The sequence below is a fragment of the Esox lucius genome, chromosome 12, assembly GCF_011004845.1.
Source record: "Esox lucius isolate fEsoLuc1 chromosome 12, fEsoLuc1.pri, whole genome shotgun sequence".
Classification (NCBI taxonomy): Eukaryota; Metazoa; Chordata; class Actinopteri; order Esociformes; family Esocidae; genus Esox; species Esox lucius.
Window position 1 is genome coordinate 22,042,197 of NC_047580.1, and position 17,355 is coordinate 22,059,551.

Consider the following 17,355-nt stretch of genomic DNA (forward strand, 5'->3'; position numbering starts at 1 on the left):
GTTCTCATTAGGAACCCCGACCTGCCTGGAGCAAAGCTTCCTCAGCTAGTCTCAGCTGAGATCCTTAAACAAACACTCTTCAAAATGCAATTGTGGAAGAAAAAACAGCATTAGCTGGGAAATGTGTTGAGTGAATTCATCCCCATGCATTTCTACAGCCTCATCTCAGACTGCCACAACAGCAAATAGTAAGACACTCTTAAATCTGCAGAGCAAAGTAACAAAAGCTAGTGATAGGTAGCGGAGATAGCAGGCAGCAGATGGTTGAGTGTGTGTGTGTGTGTGTGTGTGTGTTGGCCTGAATCTACAGGCTGATAGATAGGGCTAAGAGATATGCTGATGTTGAAATAGAGAAGGGTCCTGGAGGGAAGAGGGATTAGGAGCAGAATGTCCATGCAAGCTTTCAAGGCTTCCTCCCTCTAGATGCCCACGGCACCTGAGATAAACAGGGTGGCCTACTGACCTCAGTACCCAGAAGAGCCCAGCCTCAGATCTTCTATACAGGGTTAGGACAATAGAGCAGACAATAACACTGAGCCAATTGGGCTAGGATTGCACTGTGATGTCAAACCACTGCAAAGTCGTTGGGACAGTCTTGCTGTTATTGGATGAGTTTAGTAATAACTTCCACTTAGAGGGCTGTGTGCTCAAATGCACACATATACACACACACACAGTCACTTTTTCCTTTGACTGAGCACTCAGTAGAATGAGGTGGGCCAGCCAGTACACTGATGGGGAATGTTGTGCATGCTGACAAAGACATTCCCAGTATCTGGCCCACAATGTCACTGCCCTTGTCACCATCAGACTCGTTGTCCCCAGAAAGCCCTTCCTTTCCCCCTTCTCTTCCCCTCTCAGCAGCTAGACAAGGAAAACAGTGGATCAGGATAGCTGGGTCTCAAACCTATGTGAGAAAGAAACACGCATCTAGCTCTGGCCATGGCCCCGGGCTATAAATATGTTCTGAATTGTGAAGGATGATGGGAGGATGTTGATGCTGTGGGAGTGATGCTGACAGTGGTTTACTACTACAATAACATGGAATGGACTATCCTCTATGGAGTCAGATGTATGGATAACAATCTAAACAGATGGATTATACAGTACATATAGGATCTTTTGAGAGAATAAATGCTGATAAAACTGTTTATTCCAGACAAAACCTGGCAGACGATCCATTAGACACTCAAACTAAATTTGAGAAAGCAAACAGCATACCCAATGTGGCAAAAATAAAACTGAATACTAATCACTGACTTAGAGCTTGTGTTCTTCACAGAAGATTGTGATTTTGATCAGAACACTTTGGATACGTTGGTCTCCTCTGTTTTCTGTACCTGTCATTTTTTCCCCCTGAAAAATTGAAAATAAAAACTATTTCAATCTCTGTCCCTTTGATCTAGGTGGCCTTTTACAGCAGAGCCAGCTTCAAAACATTTCAGACTTAAAAGCTCCACTATCCCTGACAGAGCAGCCTTGAAAGACCGGAGGGGGGGAAAACAGGGACCAAAATAACCGAAGAATGGTTTGCTATTATTGAGATGAATTCTAAATCTTAACTATGGAGGTCCAAAGGAAAAAAGAAATGATATAACTAAATATATAACTAATCAAATTATTTTAAGTGGCACATTTTTATGAACTCATTTTTAAAAATGCCACTTCTCAAATGAATGTTATGATCATTCAAAATAATACAAATGTGATTTTTTTTATCACAAGATGCATTTCATAATTCCAGGACCTTTTTCATAATATTGTGGCCTATTTCATAATTTCATTACCTATTTCATAATATTATGGCCTATTTCATAATTTCCTTACCTATTTCATAATATTATGGCCTATTTTAGAATTATCATGGTCTATTTCATAATATAGTGTTGTTTTTCATGAACACAAGGGATATATTAATGCAAGTGGGTTGTCTTTAGCCTTAATGGTTCAGGAGCCGTGGCAACCACCACCACACATAAAGTATCTCACAAAAGTGTGTACACCCCTCACATTTTTGCTAATATTTGATTATATCTTTTCATGTGACAACACTGAAGAAATGACAATTTGCTACAAAGTAGTGATTGTACAGCTTGTATAACAGTGTACATTTGCTTTCACCTCAAAATAACTCAACATACAGCCATTAATGTCTAAACCGCTGGTACCAAAAGTGTTCAAAATGTCCAAATGCCAAAAAGTTGAAAACTAGTTACGGATTGTTATCCCAGCTTACTAGAAATAACCAAGTTAGGAAAAAGTATCTGAACATATTTTACCTAAAAGAATAAACTGTAGCATGAAAAATCTAAATGTTCATGCTTTACATCTACTAAAATAAATCTCTGACAATTGACAAGTTTTCTCTTACAGATTCTACACTTTTCCAACCAGTACTGGAAGAAGATTGTATGAAAAGGAAGTAGGCTATGTCATTATGAAATATGTTGTCATGTGTACTTAGGGCTTAAGATCATTGTAAAAATAATATTACAGAAAAAACTAAATCATAAGTCCCCCATGTAACTGCAAAGTGCACACAAGCTAAGAAGCAGGCTAGTCAGTACTAGATACAGTTCCTTCAGAAAAGTATTCAGACACACTCACTTTCTCTATATTTTGTTGTGTTTTAAACTACATTTTAAATTGGTTAGATAAAAAATATGTTGCCATCAATCGACACACAATACCCCTTAATGGCAAAGTAAAAACTCCTTTTTAGACATTTTACAAATTTTTGGAATATACAACACAAGAATATGTAATGTACGTAAGTATTCAGACCATTTGTTCAGTACTTTGTAGATATGCCTTTGACCTCAGTTACAACTTGGTGTCTTCTTGGGTATGTCTCCACAAGCTTTACACACCTGGACTTCCTTGTAGACATTCTCAAGCTCTGTCAGAATTTAATGGGGAGAATAAGTGAGCTGCGATCTTCAGGTCTCCCCACAGATATTCAAAGGGGTTCAAGTCTGGGCTTTGGCTCGAACAGTCAAGTGCTTAGGATCGTTGTCATGCTGAAAGATGAATCTTCACCCGAGCCTGAGGTTTTGTGCACTCTGGATCAGGTTTTCAACAAGGACCAACTCTCTGAATTTTGCCACGTTCATCCATCCCACATTCCTGACCAGCAAACCCATAGCATGATTCTTCCACCACCACGCTTCACCATAGGGATGTTATAAGCCAGGTGATGAGAGTTACCTTGTTTTCAACAGATTAAGTGATTGGCATTAGGTCGACTACCTTTTACTCAGGAATGGCTTCTGTCTCGTCACTCTATCACAAATGATTGATAGAGTGATACAGAGATGGTTGTCCTTTTGGCAACTTCTCCCATCTCAGAGAAACACTGAAACTCTGTGGTCATTGGATTCTCACTTCCCTGACCAAGGCATGCACTGTTACTTAGTTTGGTTGGACTGCCAGCCATAGGGAGAGTCTTGCTGGTTAAAACCTCTTCCATTTCACATTCATGCAGCCCACTGTGCTCATGGGAACTTCCAGTGCATTTAGCACTTCTGTATAACCTACCCTAGATCTATGCTTCAACACAATTCCGGAGGTCTAAAGTGAGTTCTTTGGACTTTATGTCTTGGTTTATTTTCTAAAATGCACTGTAGAGTATGGAAGCTTATTTAGACAGGTGTGTGCCTTCCTAAATCATGTCCAATTAATTGAATTTGCCACAGGTGGGCTTTAATCATGTCATAGAGACATCTCAAGGATGATCAAAGGACACAGGATAAACCTGAGTTGAATTATGTAATGGCAAAGGGTCTGAATACATATGTACATAAATATTTCAGTTTTTTTTTATAAATTGGCACAAATTTCTTTGCTTTGTTACTGTTATGTACTATTGAATGTAAATTGCAAAAAAAATAAAAAATAAAGGGGTCTGAAACATTCAAGGCACTATAAAATGAACAACCATCGTCAGCTAATCCTTTAGTGGTTGGAAACTATGATGAACTTCAAATTGTTAGGCATACTTGCGCCATAACATCGCTTGGTTCAGCTTTGACTGAATTTGTCCTGTCTTCTCGCTTGCCCAATGGTCCACGGCCCTCATGTTTTTTCACTACCTTCTTTCAATCAGGTGGTGTTTTACCACGCGGATCCATCGTAGTGTAACATGGGAGTTTGGATGAGAGCCTTCAGAGATATTCTCCATGAGCAAGTAAATGAACTCCAATTTCTCATGTAAGTCGCTTTGGATAAGTGTGTCTACTAAATTACCAAAATTTAAATGTACATAACATGTCTCCTGGTTATTCAAGCCTGTATAGGTAATAAATGTGTGATTATAATGCAGCGATTTGAAATAGTGTTCATTCATCATACTTTATGAATGTATCCTGATTAAGGATTACGTAGGCTACAGGCGTAGAGGCGAATCAAGAGAAATTCGGTAGGCTATGCGTTATTCCAAGTGGGGTTTTGAGGCCTCAAACATTTAAATGTGGCTTATTTTGGCTTGCACATGGCATCTTCCAATGATAAACTATGCGGGCGGTATTTTGGCTTATCTAAAGAACCATATGAGATTAACACTTTTCATATTATATGCTGAACAGCCTACACATTGCATTAAAAGCATGAGATAAGCAAGTGGGATTTTACAACAGACGCGCTGTCCAGATTTTAAAGAAAATAATATAACAAATAATGGCTATCAATCAATTAATCAAATGTATTTATAAAGCCCTTTTTACAACAGCAGTTGTCACAAAGTGCTTTTACAGAAACACCCGGCCTTAAACCCCAAGGAGCAAACAACAGTAGTGTTAAATTTATGCTAGTTTTGTAGGCTATAGTCTAAGCATATTGTTTGGTCTCAGTTGATAAGCCAAGATATTGTTCAAATAGCCTATCATCCTCCACACACGGAGAGTCAAAAGGAAAACAAAATAAAGACTGCCCCACAGCAGCTAAACATGAGCGCGGGAAACCTGACACAAGCCCGCGGTGCGTGTTGATTCATAATGCAGCACGGTCTATCAGGCATATTTTCCCACCACTGTCACAGTTAGGGAAATTGACTATATTGCATATAGACTAGACTATCATTGAATTAACAAGATGCATGCTCTGACATCATATAGATGTTTGGATACATTGAACATTAAGCTTAGTGTACCCCATTTATTGCATAATCATAGGGAATAGCCTACGTTGTTACATCCAGTTATTGCTTCTTATAGCCTGTCCTTCAAGTTATGCTATTTCTGAGTAAAACCATAGGCTTTCTAAATCCGTGTAAGGAGAGAACACGGAAAGCCCAATACTCCAATAAGGCCTCCATAAGAAGCGTGACAGTTTGGTAATGCGTAGACTAAAAAACAAATATGCTTATTCACATATAGTAATATATATTTTATGAACGAATGTAATTTCATAACACTACTTATTTACTTTAGCCTAGATGTATATCAATGGTGCATACCCTGTGTGAGTGAGGTGAACATATATAGAAATTAATTCTGGGTGCACACCCACGGCAAGCACCTCATGCATATAGTCTACACACCTAAACCCAACGCAATGGGAAGTCTAAATAACGGCAACATATCAAAAGACTTACCTATTATTTATTTTTGGTGTAATACCGCACGATAATGATTGAGAGGCAGCATGGACTCTTAACAACATAGCCCATTGACAGCTAAAACCACCCCCATGGTTAATCGCCCAAGATAAATCCAGAAATCCGAGCAATCACAGTTCATGAAAAATGTTATATGCACTAATGTATGAGCAATAGAGCCTATAAATTCAGCAATAAAATACAATTTAAATCACATTAAGCATACCACCGAGAATCGGAGTCATAAGTGGAGGATCTTTTTGGGGTTATCCTCAACACGTTCCAACATTTATTAAAATGTTGTGGGCATCTACATTAATTGCATAGCCCAGCCTATATCCAGCATCTCCCAACCAGTCGTCACCTACGCGTTCTGTGTCAAAAAATTCGTAAGATGACAAGACCATGTTGATGCGACATTAAATTGGTGGGATAGGCTACATCCGCGTCAAGAAATGTCAAAGATTCTCAAATTACTAAAATATTTTTTTTACGTTTGCTACGTTATTCTTTTTCTTCTGGCAATGATACGTTGGCTAACCATAAGCTCTCTGTGTGCAAGTTATGGAGTTAAGATGTACATTAATTTGGTTAAGATCCTTTAGAATTTCCTTGTATACAACCCTAGGAGAACGCTTCAGTTATGTAGCAACATCGCTGCTTTTTGATACTTGTACGCATTCGGCAATTACAATGTAACCGATGTACTTCACAAACTTACCGATTATATAAAAAAAAACGCGTTTGGTCGTTTTGCCAAAGAATGCGGTGTGTACAAACTTGAATAACCCTACTTGAACAAAAGGATTCCCTAATCGCATTCATTGAGTCCTCGGTAGCCTATCCGAATTCTATTGATAAGACGACACGAGGAATAGGCTAGAAACAGCGGTAAGGAATCAGGGGAAAGAGAAGGAATGTCACTCAATGGAACCACAAACTAGCGCTACAAATTACACTGTAATAACCGCCTTGTAAGTGAAGTGGCTGCAGAAATGAATTGTTCTACTTACATATAAGTGTAATCTTGGCCGTAATTTTTCTCAACATGGTTAAAATCTTAAACTTGAAGGCATTTCCAGTCCACTACTGTCACGATACTCGTCCAAAGCTCCGTGTTCCGAGTCTTGAGCTTCTCACAGCATGAATGAAGCGGTATGCGGTCTGAGCTCCCAATAGCAAGTCAGCCTCGTTCTGAGCGCCTGGAATGCGAGCTGCCGGTGACTGCTTGATCGCGTCGCCGCCTACCGCATGTAGGTGGCGGCGTTGGGCACGATAGCGGGCACTGGATTTGACTTTGTGACTGCTCTGTAATAGGCCAACTTGTCAGAATTCTTTCCAATCACGGATCCATTGAGGATAACCTTTTTGTTCATGAAACTGATAATTATATGCGCTTTTAATTATTTATTTACCTTAGTGTCAATGGGTATCAATACATAAATAATCACACTGACACACAATTATTTGAGAAACATTTCCTGCTACTGAAAAGAAAATGCAATCATCATCTACCACTGAGTTTTTGTGCAAACAAAATCCAAAACCCAACCCTCTCTAAACTCACAAGTTAATCCAGTGAGTTTACAGTTAAAAGCTTGATGTTGCCATTGCATAAATGTTAGTTGACTTTATTGAGTTGATTAATCAATCAGTTTAGAAATATTATTTTGTTGTATCAATTTGTATTCAAATGTATTTGTTTTCTCAGGTTCACTTTCTCTTTTATAAGGACTTGAATAACAATCTGATCAAATGTATGGAAAAATGCAGAGAATGCTAAAGAGTCCATATGTATGATTTTTACTGTAGTGCTAGAATAAATACAAACAATAATGACCAGAAGAAATTTGCAATGAATGCTTAAAATGTTAGAAAGATTGTAATATTTATTGTTCTACAAATTGTTCCGGTTGTTATCTCTGCAATACACAAACAAACAAAAACTAGAACAGCTGATTTCATATTTGGGCTAATCAAAATCCTTTCAATTAATGTCATATGATGCAAATAACCTTTCTACTTGATTTGGAATATGATTAGTTAAATCTGAACACAGTTCCAACAGCAATAAAAAGGGTGTGCACACAGCACAAAAGCATTGACAGTTTTATATTGTTTACACGTTTTATGAGTCATTATATATTGTTTTACACTTAAATACTGTTACTGTTACTCAGGTTATGATGCCGTTACTCTAAATCTTGTCACACCTCCTTTGTAACTACTTCAAAAACTGTTTGAATAGAGTGATGCCTCCAATAAGATTTCCATTGGATGTTACACTTCAAGAAAGCACCCCCACACACCTGTTGTTTGCGACTGTTCTCCAACCAGATAAATTGCAATCATCTTGAGTTGTTTGTTCCATATGCTAGTTTCGAAGATTGCAGAACATTTTCAAAAACCTGTTGGAAAAGGACATTCAATTTAGGGAGAAGTGGGCTCTATTAACAAAACCCATTCAATTAAGTCATTACAGCCCTTGGCTTAAACACTGTACTGTACAGTATTGTGACCATACTGTCATGAAATTGAAGTGGAGTTATCAATAACAAGTCATTTGTTCTATTTTTTCAATAATTAAGGATTAGGTTCTGAACATGAAAGTGTAAACATTTGATTGAGGAAGAGAATGCAAAAGGAGATTTCGCTATTATCTTTGGAGAACTTTTGTTGGCGACGCCTGCTCTAAACACTTCTATTAATGGTAGCATAACCCGATATGCTAGGAATTTACTTCCTACCCCAGAAGAAAGCTGAGATTCTGTTGAAAAGAATGACAAATGGCACATCTTCGTACATGAATAACAGCCAGAGGTTCAGCCCATAAACCCCCCCATACCCCACATCCCCTGCTCCACCTCTTCAGCAGAGGAAATCTGATGAAGGTCACAGAGAGGTGAGAATTTGGTGTTGGAATCTGGAAACTGCTTCAAAATCTGTGGAATGAGGGAGGATATCTCACTGGAAGGAAATCGGTCACTTTTGGGTGAATAAAAAAACAAACAAAGAAAACATATGTTTTGTGATATATTTTTGCCATTATGTCACATTACAAATCACATGTCTATAGAAGTTAGTATTTACTTCATTGTGCTTGTAGCCGAGTCTGTGGAATCCACAGGTATACAGCACTTCATTCTACTATAAAAGAAGCTCATTATGCCAAAATGTTAAAATAGTGCCAGATGGAATAAAAAGCTTTCAAACTTGGTGGTACGAGTATAAAGTTGTTTACATTACAGAACATATTATGATCTGAACATAACCACAGAAAAATACAAATGTAATCAGTTTTTTGTATTTTTCTTGGCAATCAGGACTGGGTAGGACCATTTTTGAAAAAGAAAGTCTGCTTTCATGAAATGTTAAATATTAACTTGGTACAAATTAAATAAAATGGGCCACACATGGTCTTATGAAATTAAACTCACTTGTAACATTACATAAAAATAGGTTTAGAATGTTGGGAAGTCTTTTTAACATGTTGGTAGTCTGTATCAGAAATTGGCAAATAATGTCCGATTTCCGTTATTGTTGTAAAAGTAGATCAATAAAAGGCCAAATTATATTTCTAGCCTGTTGCCCATACATTATAGCAGCAGTTCTCACACTTGAACAAAACGGAAGTCTCCTCTTAGCAATGCTTTTCTCCAAAAAATTAGCTGCTTCGTGGGCTAAATAGCAATTTTCATAAATGTTCTTTATGAAAAATAATATCCATTGTCATTTGAGATATTCTTATTAGGTGTAAATGGTTCTGCTAGATTTTTTCATTTTAAATTTTAACAGATACAGTCCAGGAACCAAGACATTCCACATGAACATTAACACTCCATTATATTTTTGATCCAGGCTCGGCCCCATCAGTCGGCTTATTGCCACAACGCTACACAGACTGAGGCTGGATAAAAAAGATCTTTGGTAATTACTTACATTTGCATCCATATGAGTATTTTGATAGCTCTCTTTGCTGAATAAAGCAATTCTTACTAGACTTGGGTGTATTTCAAACTATTTAGGGATGCAAGGCTAAATATCTAAGTACCTGTATAGATGTCAACACCAAGAGGCCAGCATGTTCCTGTCATCCTCAATAATCAACAGCACTACACCTAAAAAAATACTACAACTACAGATTTCTATTTGCTTTCTTCAGTAGCAGGGGATGAGTTCCCATGATTGCATTCTGAAATCCACAATAACAAAGCATTTTTCTTTCAAGCTTTTCAAAGCAGTAAAAAGACAGAGAGAATGGAAGCACACTAGGACTGTCTGATTGACCAATGCTGGGCCGGTTTTAGCCATTTGGCGACCATAGGCAAGATTTGTTAGGGGGGTTTTCTCAGGTCATTGACAAACAAGGCATCCATATTGGAGGCAGAGAGAATTTCCTATAAATCTATTTAATATTCAATGGTGCTGAGGCGCAATAGTATAAGTGAGCACAATTAGAAAGCCAGATAAATATCAGAAATGAAACTTCGACTAAAATGTCTTTAAGTATATGATGCTTCAACCAAAACTATTTTCTGCAGGAAACAGAGACATTTGGGCTGGGTTGCTCTGCAGAGTTATTCAGAAGGTTAGAGAGGAGGGCATGTGACACCTTTACACGTGTAGCCTATATGTAAACAAATATTGAATATATCAAACTCAGCTTGGGGTTTTCTGCTTTGTGAAAGGTTTTTTCCGACCCTGTTCAACCCTCTTTGTGTTGTTTCTACAGACACTCACCATCCCACTGCTGCAACCCTTATAATCTTGTGTTCCTAGCCAGCAAAACCCACATGGAATACCTGATTTCTGGCAGCATTAGGAACTGTCGAACTGCTGTCAAAAAGGCTTTTTTCATCTCAGCCCATGCTGCCCTCCAGGTCCTCGACTTCCTGGTCCTAACGGAGACATGGATTACCCCAGAAAGTACTCCTACTCCACCTGCCCTGGCCTAATCTGACTATGTGTTTTCCTATAGTCCAAGATAATCTGGTTACGGTGGTGCTGACACAGGGATACTCATGTCTTATAAATGGGGATTCTTTCTCTTTGCTTTCGCATGTCTGTCTGTTTTCTTTGTTGGCTTTCCATTATGGTTTCACGATTTGGATGAAATATTGAATTGTAATATTTTACAATTACAATTTGCAGTTTTCAAACAGGGGTGTAAACAGTTTAAAATAGAGATCATGGAAAGCATAGATTACATAATATGTTATTAAACTGAATAAAAAAGTTCAAGTTATTTTGAAACATTTAGCACTTCATATCCATTTGAATCTGCAGCCTGTGTCAAAACATTGAACAATATATTAATTTAAAACCAAAATGACGTTTGGTGTGTTTGCAATGTTTGTGCTGTTTCCATAGCTAGTTAAGCAAAATTAAGGGATATTTTTCTTCCATGTAAAGTATGTTTGTGAGCACCACGTTTTATGTGGGAAAAGATCTTGGTGCCACTCTGTTACTTAAGCAGAACATTTTGCTATCAGTTGCAATGTGAATTCAAATGAACATTGAAAAAGAAATCAGGTATTTGAACAAACTTAGTCCTGGTTTTAAAGTAATCTATAAAAATCCGTACAGCACCCACAAGAAAAGCTGTTTCAGACAGATGTTGCATGCCGGTCTGCTCACATGACACACCTCTAATTAATATATATATATTTTTTTATTACTTTTTATATTACTACTATTATACTACTGTGCTTTCCCTTCAAGCTCAGCATTGATTTCATCTACCATGGTTGACATGTTTAGAAGTCCATTCTCAGACGAAGGCTCACCACTCATATTACTGAGTGACTTCAACCTTCCATCATCTGCCTCTGATTAGTATCTTTCCGCCTCTTTTTTCCCACTCCTTTCATCTTTTGATATCACACTTTCCGAGTCATACCCTTACTTACATGGAGGACAATGTGCTTGATCTCATCTTTACTAGATGTGTTCTCTTGACTAACCTCACTCCTATCCCCCTCCTGGCCTCTGATCATTACTTTGTCTCTTACTCTCTCCTCCAACCCTTCGTTCACATCACTGGTTGCTCTGGATAAAATATAACAGATATCCAAAGCCCTGCAAATGCCAGTCAGTACTGTTCAATCACTTATTAAGAAGTGGACAATTCGGGGATCTCTTGATACCAAGCCAAGGTCAGGTAGACCAAGAAAGATTTCAGCCAAAACTGCCAGAAGAATTGTTCGGAATACAAAGAAAAGCCCACAGGTTTCCTCAGGAGAAATACAGGCTACTCTGGAAAAAGACGGTGTGGTTGTTTCAAGGAGTACAATACGACGATACTTGAACAAAAATGAGCTGCATGGTCACGTTGCCAGAAAGAAGCCTTTACTGTGCCAATGCCACAAAAAATTCCACACTACTGTTGTTTGCTCCTTGGGGTTTAAGGCCGGGTGTCTCTGTAAAGCACTTTGTGACAACTGCTGTTGTAAAAAGGGCTTTATAAATAAATGTTATTGATTGATTGATGTTATCAGAAAATACTGGCAGACAATTTCCATTCTTCTGCATGAAAGCTGCGCATGGGGTGCTCTTGGACTTTCCTACATAACAATGACCTTAAGCACAAGGCCAAGTTGTCCCTCCAGTGGTTATAGCAGGAAAAGGTGAAGGTTCTGGAGTGGCCATCGCACTATCCTGACTTTAATATCATCTAACCACTCTGGGGAGATCTCAAACATGCAGTTAATGCAAGACGACCAAAGACTTTGCATGACCTGGAGGCATTTTGCCTAGACAAATGGGCAGCTATACCACCTGCAAGAATTCAAGGCCGCATAGACAACTATTACAAAAGACTGCACACTATACACATGGTACATACAGCTCCGGAAAAGATTAAAAGACCACTGCACCTTTTTCTTTCCTTTCCAAAATAGTAAAAAAGGAAGGTTTTGAGTGAGGAACAGAAGAGTTAAAATTTAGAGACGACTGCAGGTTGAACGCTTCTGTTCCTCACTCTGTTCCTCACTGGAAGAACACCTGCTTCCTTCTGCTCTGACAATGTTCCCCAACTCTGATAATTGGTTTTTCCAGCAGGACAATGCTCCATGCCACACAGCCAGGTCAATCAAGGTGTGGATGGAGGACCACCAGATCAAGACCCTGTCATGGCCAGCCCAATCTCCAGACCTGAATCCCAATGAAAACCTCTGGAATTTGATTAAGAGGAAGATGGATGGTCACAAGCCATCAAACACAGCCGAGCTACTTGAATGTTTGTGCCAGGAGTGACATAAAGTAATCCAATAGCAATGTGACAGACTGGTGGAGAGCATGCCAGGACGCATGAAAGCTGTGATTAAAAAGGTTATTCCACAAAATATTTATTTCTGAACTCTTCCTAAGTTAAAACATTAGTATTTTGTTGTTGATAAATGAATATGTTGTTTTCTTTGCATTATTTGAGGTCTGAAAACAATGCATATTTTTTTGGTTATTTTGACCAGTTGTTATTTTGTACAAATAAATACTCTAAATGACTATATTTTTATTTGGGAGTAATGTTGTCAGTAGTTTATAGAATAAAACAAAAATGTTCATTTTACTCAAACACATACCTATGAATAGTAAAACTATTGCAATCATTTTGCAGTGGTCTCTTAATTTTTTACGGAAGTGTATGTATAAAAAGTAGTTAAAATTATAATTATTATTATTACAGAGCAAACATTAAAGCTTCTTCTGGCACATCACAAGCTTTGTATCAAAAATGAAACATGAAGAGACCTGGGTATGTCCGAAATGTCATAAATATGGAAACTGTGATTGTTTAACAATTGTGCTTTTAGATACAAATATCAGATATACAGCTCCGGAAACAATTAAGAGACCACTGCACCTTTTTCTTTCCTTTCCAAAAAGTCGAAAAGGAAGGTTTTGAGTGAGGAACAAAAGGGTTAAAATTAAGAGACCACTGCAAATTGAATGCTTCTGTTCTTCACTCAAAACATTCCTTTTCAACTATTCGGGAAAGGAAAGAAAAAGGTGCAGTGGTCTCGTCATTTTTTCCGGAGTTGTATATCTCCTAAGGGTCATTCACCGTATTCTTTATTGTGAATATTCCAAAAATCTTTGTCTTTTTTTGTCTGGGTTTCTGATGTGCCCCTGCTCAGATTACGTTTTGTTCCGCAAAGTAATAATGGTGATTTATGTCCATGTGCATTTTATAAAACCATTTAATTTAACTTCCTAATGATACACTATGGAAAGCACTTTCATCATTTATGTTTATTGTTTTGTGTAATCATGTCTAGCATAGCTTGACAGTCATTATGGAAGAGGTCCTTTGAGGGCAAAATCACAACCTCACCAGTAATTTAGAGAGTTTAGGGGTTTCGATTTTATGCTGTATGACCCTGGCTGTCATACCTTAAACCCTGTAATGTGGATTTAGTTAATGTCAGCTATATAGGAAACAAAGGAGATGTGTTTGAAAAAATATGTGTGTGTGTGTGTGTGTGTGTGTAAATGTGCTATGCCTATGTGTACTTGTGGGGACCCAAAGTGCAACAAAAAGAGTTAAAACCGAAAAATGGCAGGTCTCTGGGGAAAATGCATTTTTCTGTATAGGGGTATGGATGAGGGTAGGACGTGCATGAGGCCACGGAGTTACAACTGGGGTTACAAGTAGGTTTGGAAATGGCTGGTTAGGTTTTGTATTATGGCTAGGTTAAGTTTAAGTAGGAAGGTTAGGATATTGAGGTTAAAGGTTAGATTGAAGTTAAGGACTATGGAATATGGAAAATATATTTCTGATCTAAGTCCCCACAAGGATAGAAAAACAAACGTGTGTGCGTGTGATTTACAGGGACATGGGAGCTCAGTTCAGATCAAAGTCAGTCCTAAGGCCAGCTGAGTCCAGTGAGATGAGTGGGAGATGAAGGGAGATGCCCTGTCTCATCTCTCCTCCTCTCCATGACTCCATGCTCCCACCAATTGTATTTGCATAATATATTTGTGAAATATAAATTCCTGGCAACCTCTACGCAGCAGTTGATGAACGTATGTAACCCATATAACTCATTTATAACTAACAGATACACTGTTACTGCACCTTCTTCCGACAGGGTCTTACAGTCGGAACAGTCGGAACAGTGGCAGGACAGAGTGCTGACGATCTGCGCTGTACTCAATCACAGGCAGTGTGTGTTTGAGTGTTTTAATGTTTTGTGTCATTTGTTTTATTATCAAGAATATGTAAACACATATACCTCTGCAATAATTGATGTAATATTCTTTACTGGAATGAACTTAATATATTAAACAAAAGAAAGAAAAGGTAAAGAGAGAGATTTTTTTTCATAGAACTGCAACAATTTGCACAATGCTTCAGATATTGCCAGAATAATCTATTTTGAGTGGTGCAAGGAAGAAGTCTGCCCTCATAAAATGGTGTCCAAAGAAATGTTTGAACATATTTGATTTATCCGATCCAATTTGTTCTTTTGGCTTTTATATATGTCACTGTAATAAAATCTAGAGTAAGTGGCGGTTCTCTATTGTTGTTGTGGCTCTCCTTTATCAACATTGCACCAACCCTCCTGTGAGAACCATCAGCCCTGGGCTGAAAAATGGTTCTCTTGAACACAACTCAGTTGTCACCCCCCCTGACGAGGCATACCCTCCAATCCTTCCCCTGACCCCTGATAAAAGGCTCAAAACGTGCAGAACTGAGCTGAGAAATGTCTGAGTGGAAAAGGGATACTGGAACACTCAGCTCTTGCAGCCCATACCTCCTGAACCACCACCCACTACACCCCTACCTCACGAACCACCACCCACTACACCCCTACCTCCTGTCCCACCACCCATTACACCCCTACCACCTGAACCACCACCCACTACACCCCTACCTCCCAAACCACCATCCAATACACCCCTACCTCCTGAACCACCACCCAATACACCCCTACCTCCTGAACCACCACACACTACACCCCTACCTCCTGAACCACCACCCAATACACCCCTACCTCCTGAACCACCACCCACTACACCTCTACCTCCTGAACCACCACCCACTACACCCCTACCTCCTGAACCACCACCCACTACACCTCTACCTCCTGAACCACCACCCACTACACCCCTACCTCCCAAACCACCATCCACTACACCCCTACCTCCTGAACCACCACCCACTACACCCATACCTCCTGAACCACCACCCAATACACCCCTACCTCCCGAACCACCACCCAATACACCCCTACCTCCTGAACCACCACCCAATACACCCCTACCTCCCAAACCACCATCCACTACACCCCTACCTCCCGAACCACCACCCACTACACCCCTACCTCCCAAACCACCACCCATTACACCCCTACCTCCCAAACCACCACCCATTACACCCCTACCACCTGAACCGCAACTGACTACACCCCTACCCCCACACCTCCCAAACCGCCACCGGGAGGCCCTACATAGTTAAGCTGTCTCACTCTGCCCAGTGGTTCTCATTTTGGTTTTTGCTCAATGCAGTTTTTGCTCATGATTTTGTATGGTAGAAATAAGGGTATTGATAAAAATGGCCCAAATTAGTAAATCTGATTAGTAAACCTGTGTATTATTCAGTGTATACTGTGTACTCTACTCACCCAGCAGTCAAAGGGACTTGTGGCCTATCTGCATAGAATCTGAAAAGTAAAAGAAAAGTGTTTCCGTAGCCTTCTCACTACTTGCTGCTCTCTGACAGCCGACATCTCTTGGCCCAAACCAATGTTAAATTCAGGGAAAAGTTCTGGAGAAATAACATTCATCATGGAGAATTCCTGCGCACCAAGATGTGTAGTCTCAAACATGTAAAGGATCTTTGAGGCAAAGACTGTCATATTGGGGTAACTCTGTCCCAGGTACTGATAGAATGAGTCCAAATCCACACTGGCAAATGTGTCCTTCAACTGTGACTCACATACCAATTGAAAGAGTTCTATTTGGAGGTTGTCTGTCGCATCTGATGTGTTGACAGTAAACGGAGAGCGAAAAAGTGTAAACTCTATCTCAAGTTGACTGAAGACTGGGAAGCGCTGCTGAAACTCTTTTCAGCCCTGCTGTTTTGCCCTTGTACCTGTCCATATTATTATCCTTGTGTGTGACACTCGCAGACTTCAAAGTGGGGAAATAAACTGGCTTTCTCTAGGATAGTCATGTCTCTCACAAAGCTAGTTTCAGGTGAAAAACGTGAATAATGTCATAGTAAACTGTAACAACTCTGTTAGGCATATCATAACGTTCAAGTGTTTGACATCAAGTTACTGTGCTCAGTATGGTCCAGCTTAAAAGCATGGTCATGGTCCTGATTTCACACCAGGTCATTCGACTCAATCACTGGCTTTTTCTTCTCGTTCATGAGTAGTCACATTTCTTCATACAATTTCAGGAAAAGTTTAAGCATGGTTCTTTAGCTCAACTTTTGGATTTAATTGTGGTAAGCCACTGATCAATAATATTTTCAGTTAGGAAGGCATCAAATTGCTGATGATTGAGGCCCCTGGCTTTAATTAAACAGTTTTGGTAACTACAACAATGATATTATGCAGTATTTGTGATTTGCCTCACAAACACATCTTGGTATTCTAATCGGGTGTGACACAGGGAACTGACACAGTGCCAGTGTTGTGAACCCAGGGGGGCATTTAAAGAGTTACAGAGGCAAGTTAAACTAAACATAAACAGAAGTGTAAAACCCATATCCCACTGTATCTCTTTTCCTCTTCTTCCTCTGCGGCCCAGAG

The 17,355-nt window shown here is 39.2% G+C and overlaps 2 protein-coding genes across 4 annotated transcripts in view; one reads left to right on the forward strand and one right to left on the reverse strand.

The window, feature by feature from the left end:
* The window catches only part of plxna1a (plexin A1a), a 166,602-nt gene extending 159,828 nt beyond the window's left edge, over positions 1–6,774 (reverse strand). For 2 of the 3 annotated variants that reach the window (XR_002197567.2, XM_010891486.3), the window contains exon 1: positions 6,607–6,774. The gene's annotated coding sequence lies outside the window, so the exon portion shown is untranslated. The remainder of the gene's footprint in view (positions 1–6,606) is intronic. The other variant, XM_010891487.3, reaches the window with a different exon arrangement.
* Positions 6,775–15,297: 8,523 nt separating this feature from the next.
* LOC117595375 (uncharacterized histidine-rich protein DDB_G0274557) lies at positions 15,298–15,996 on the forward strand. The gene has a single exon (XM_034295840.1). The coding sequence runs from the start codon at positions 15,298–15,300 to the stop codon at positions 15,994–15,996; it is 699 nt and encodes a 232-aa protein (XP_034151731.1).
* The last annotated feature ends 1,359 nt before the right edge of the window (positions 15,997–17,355 follow it).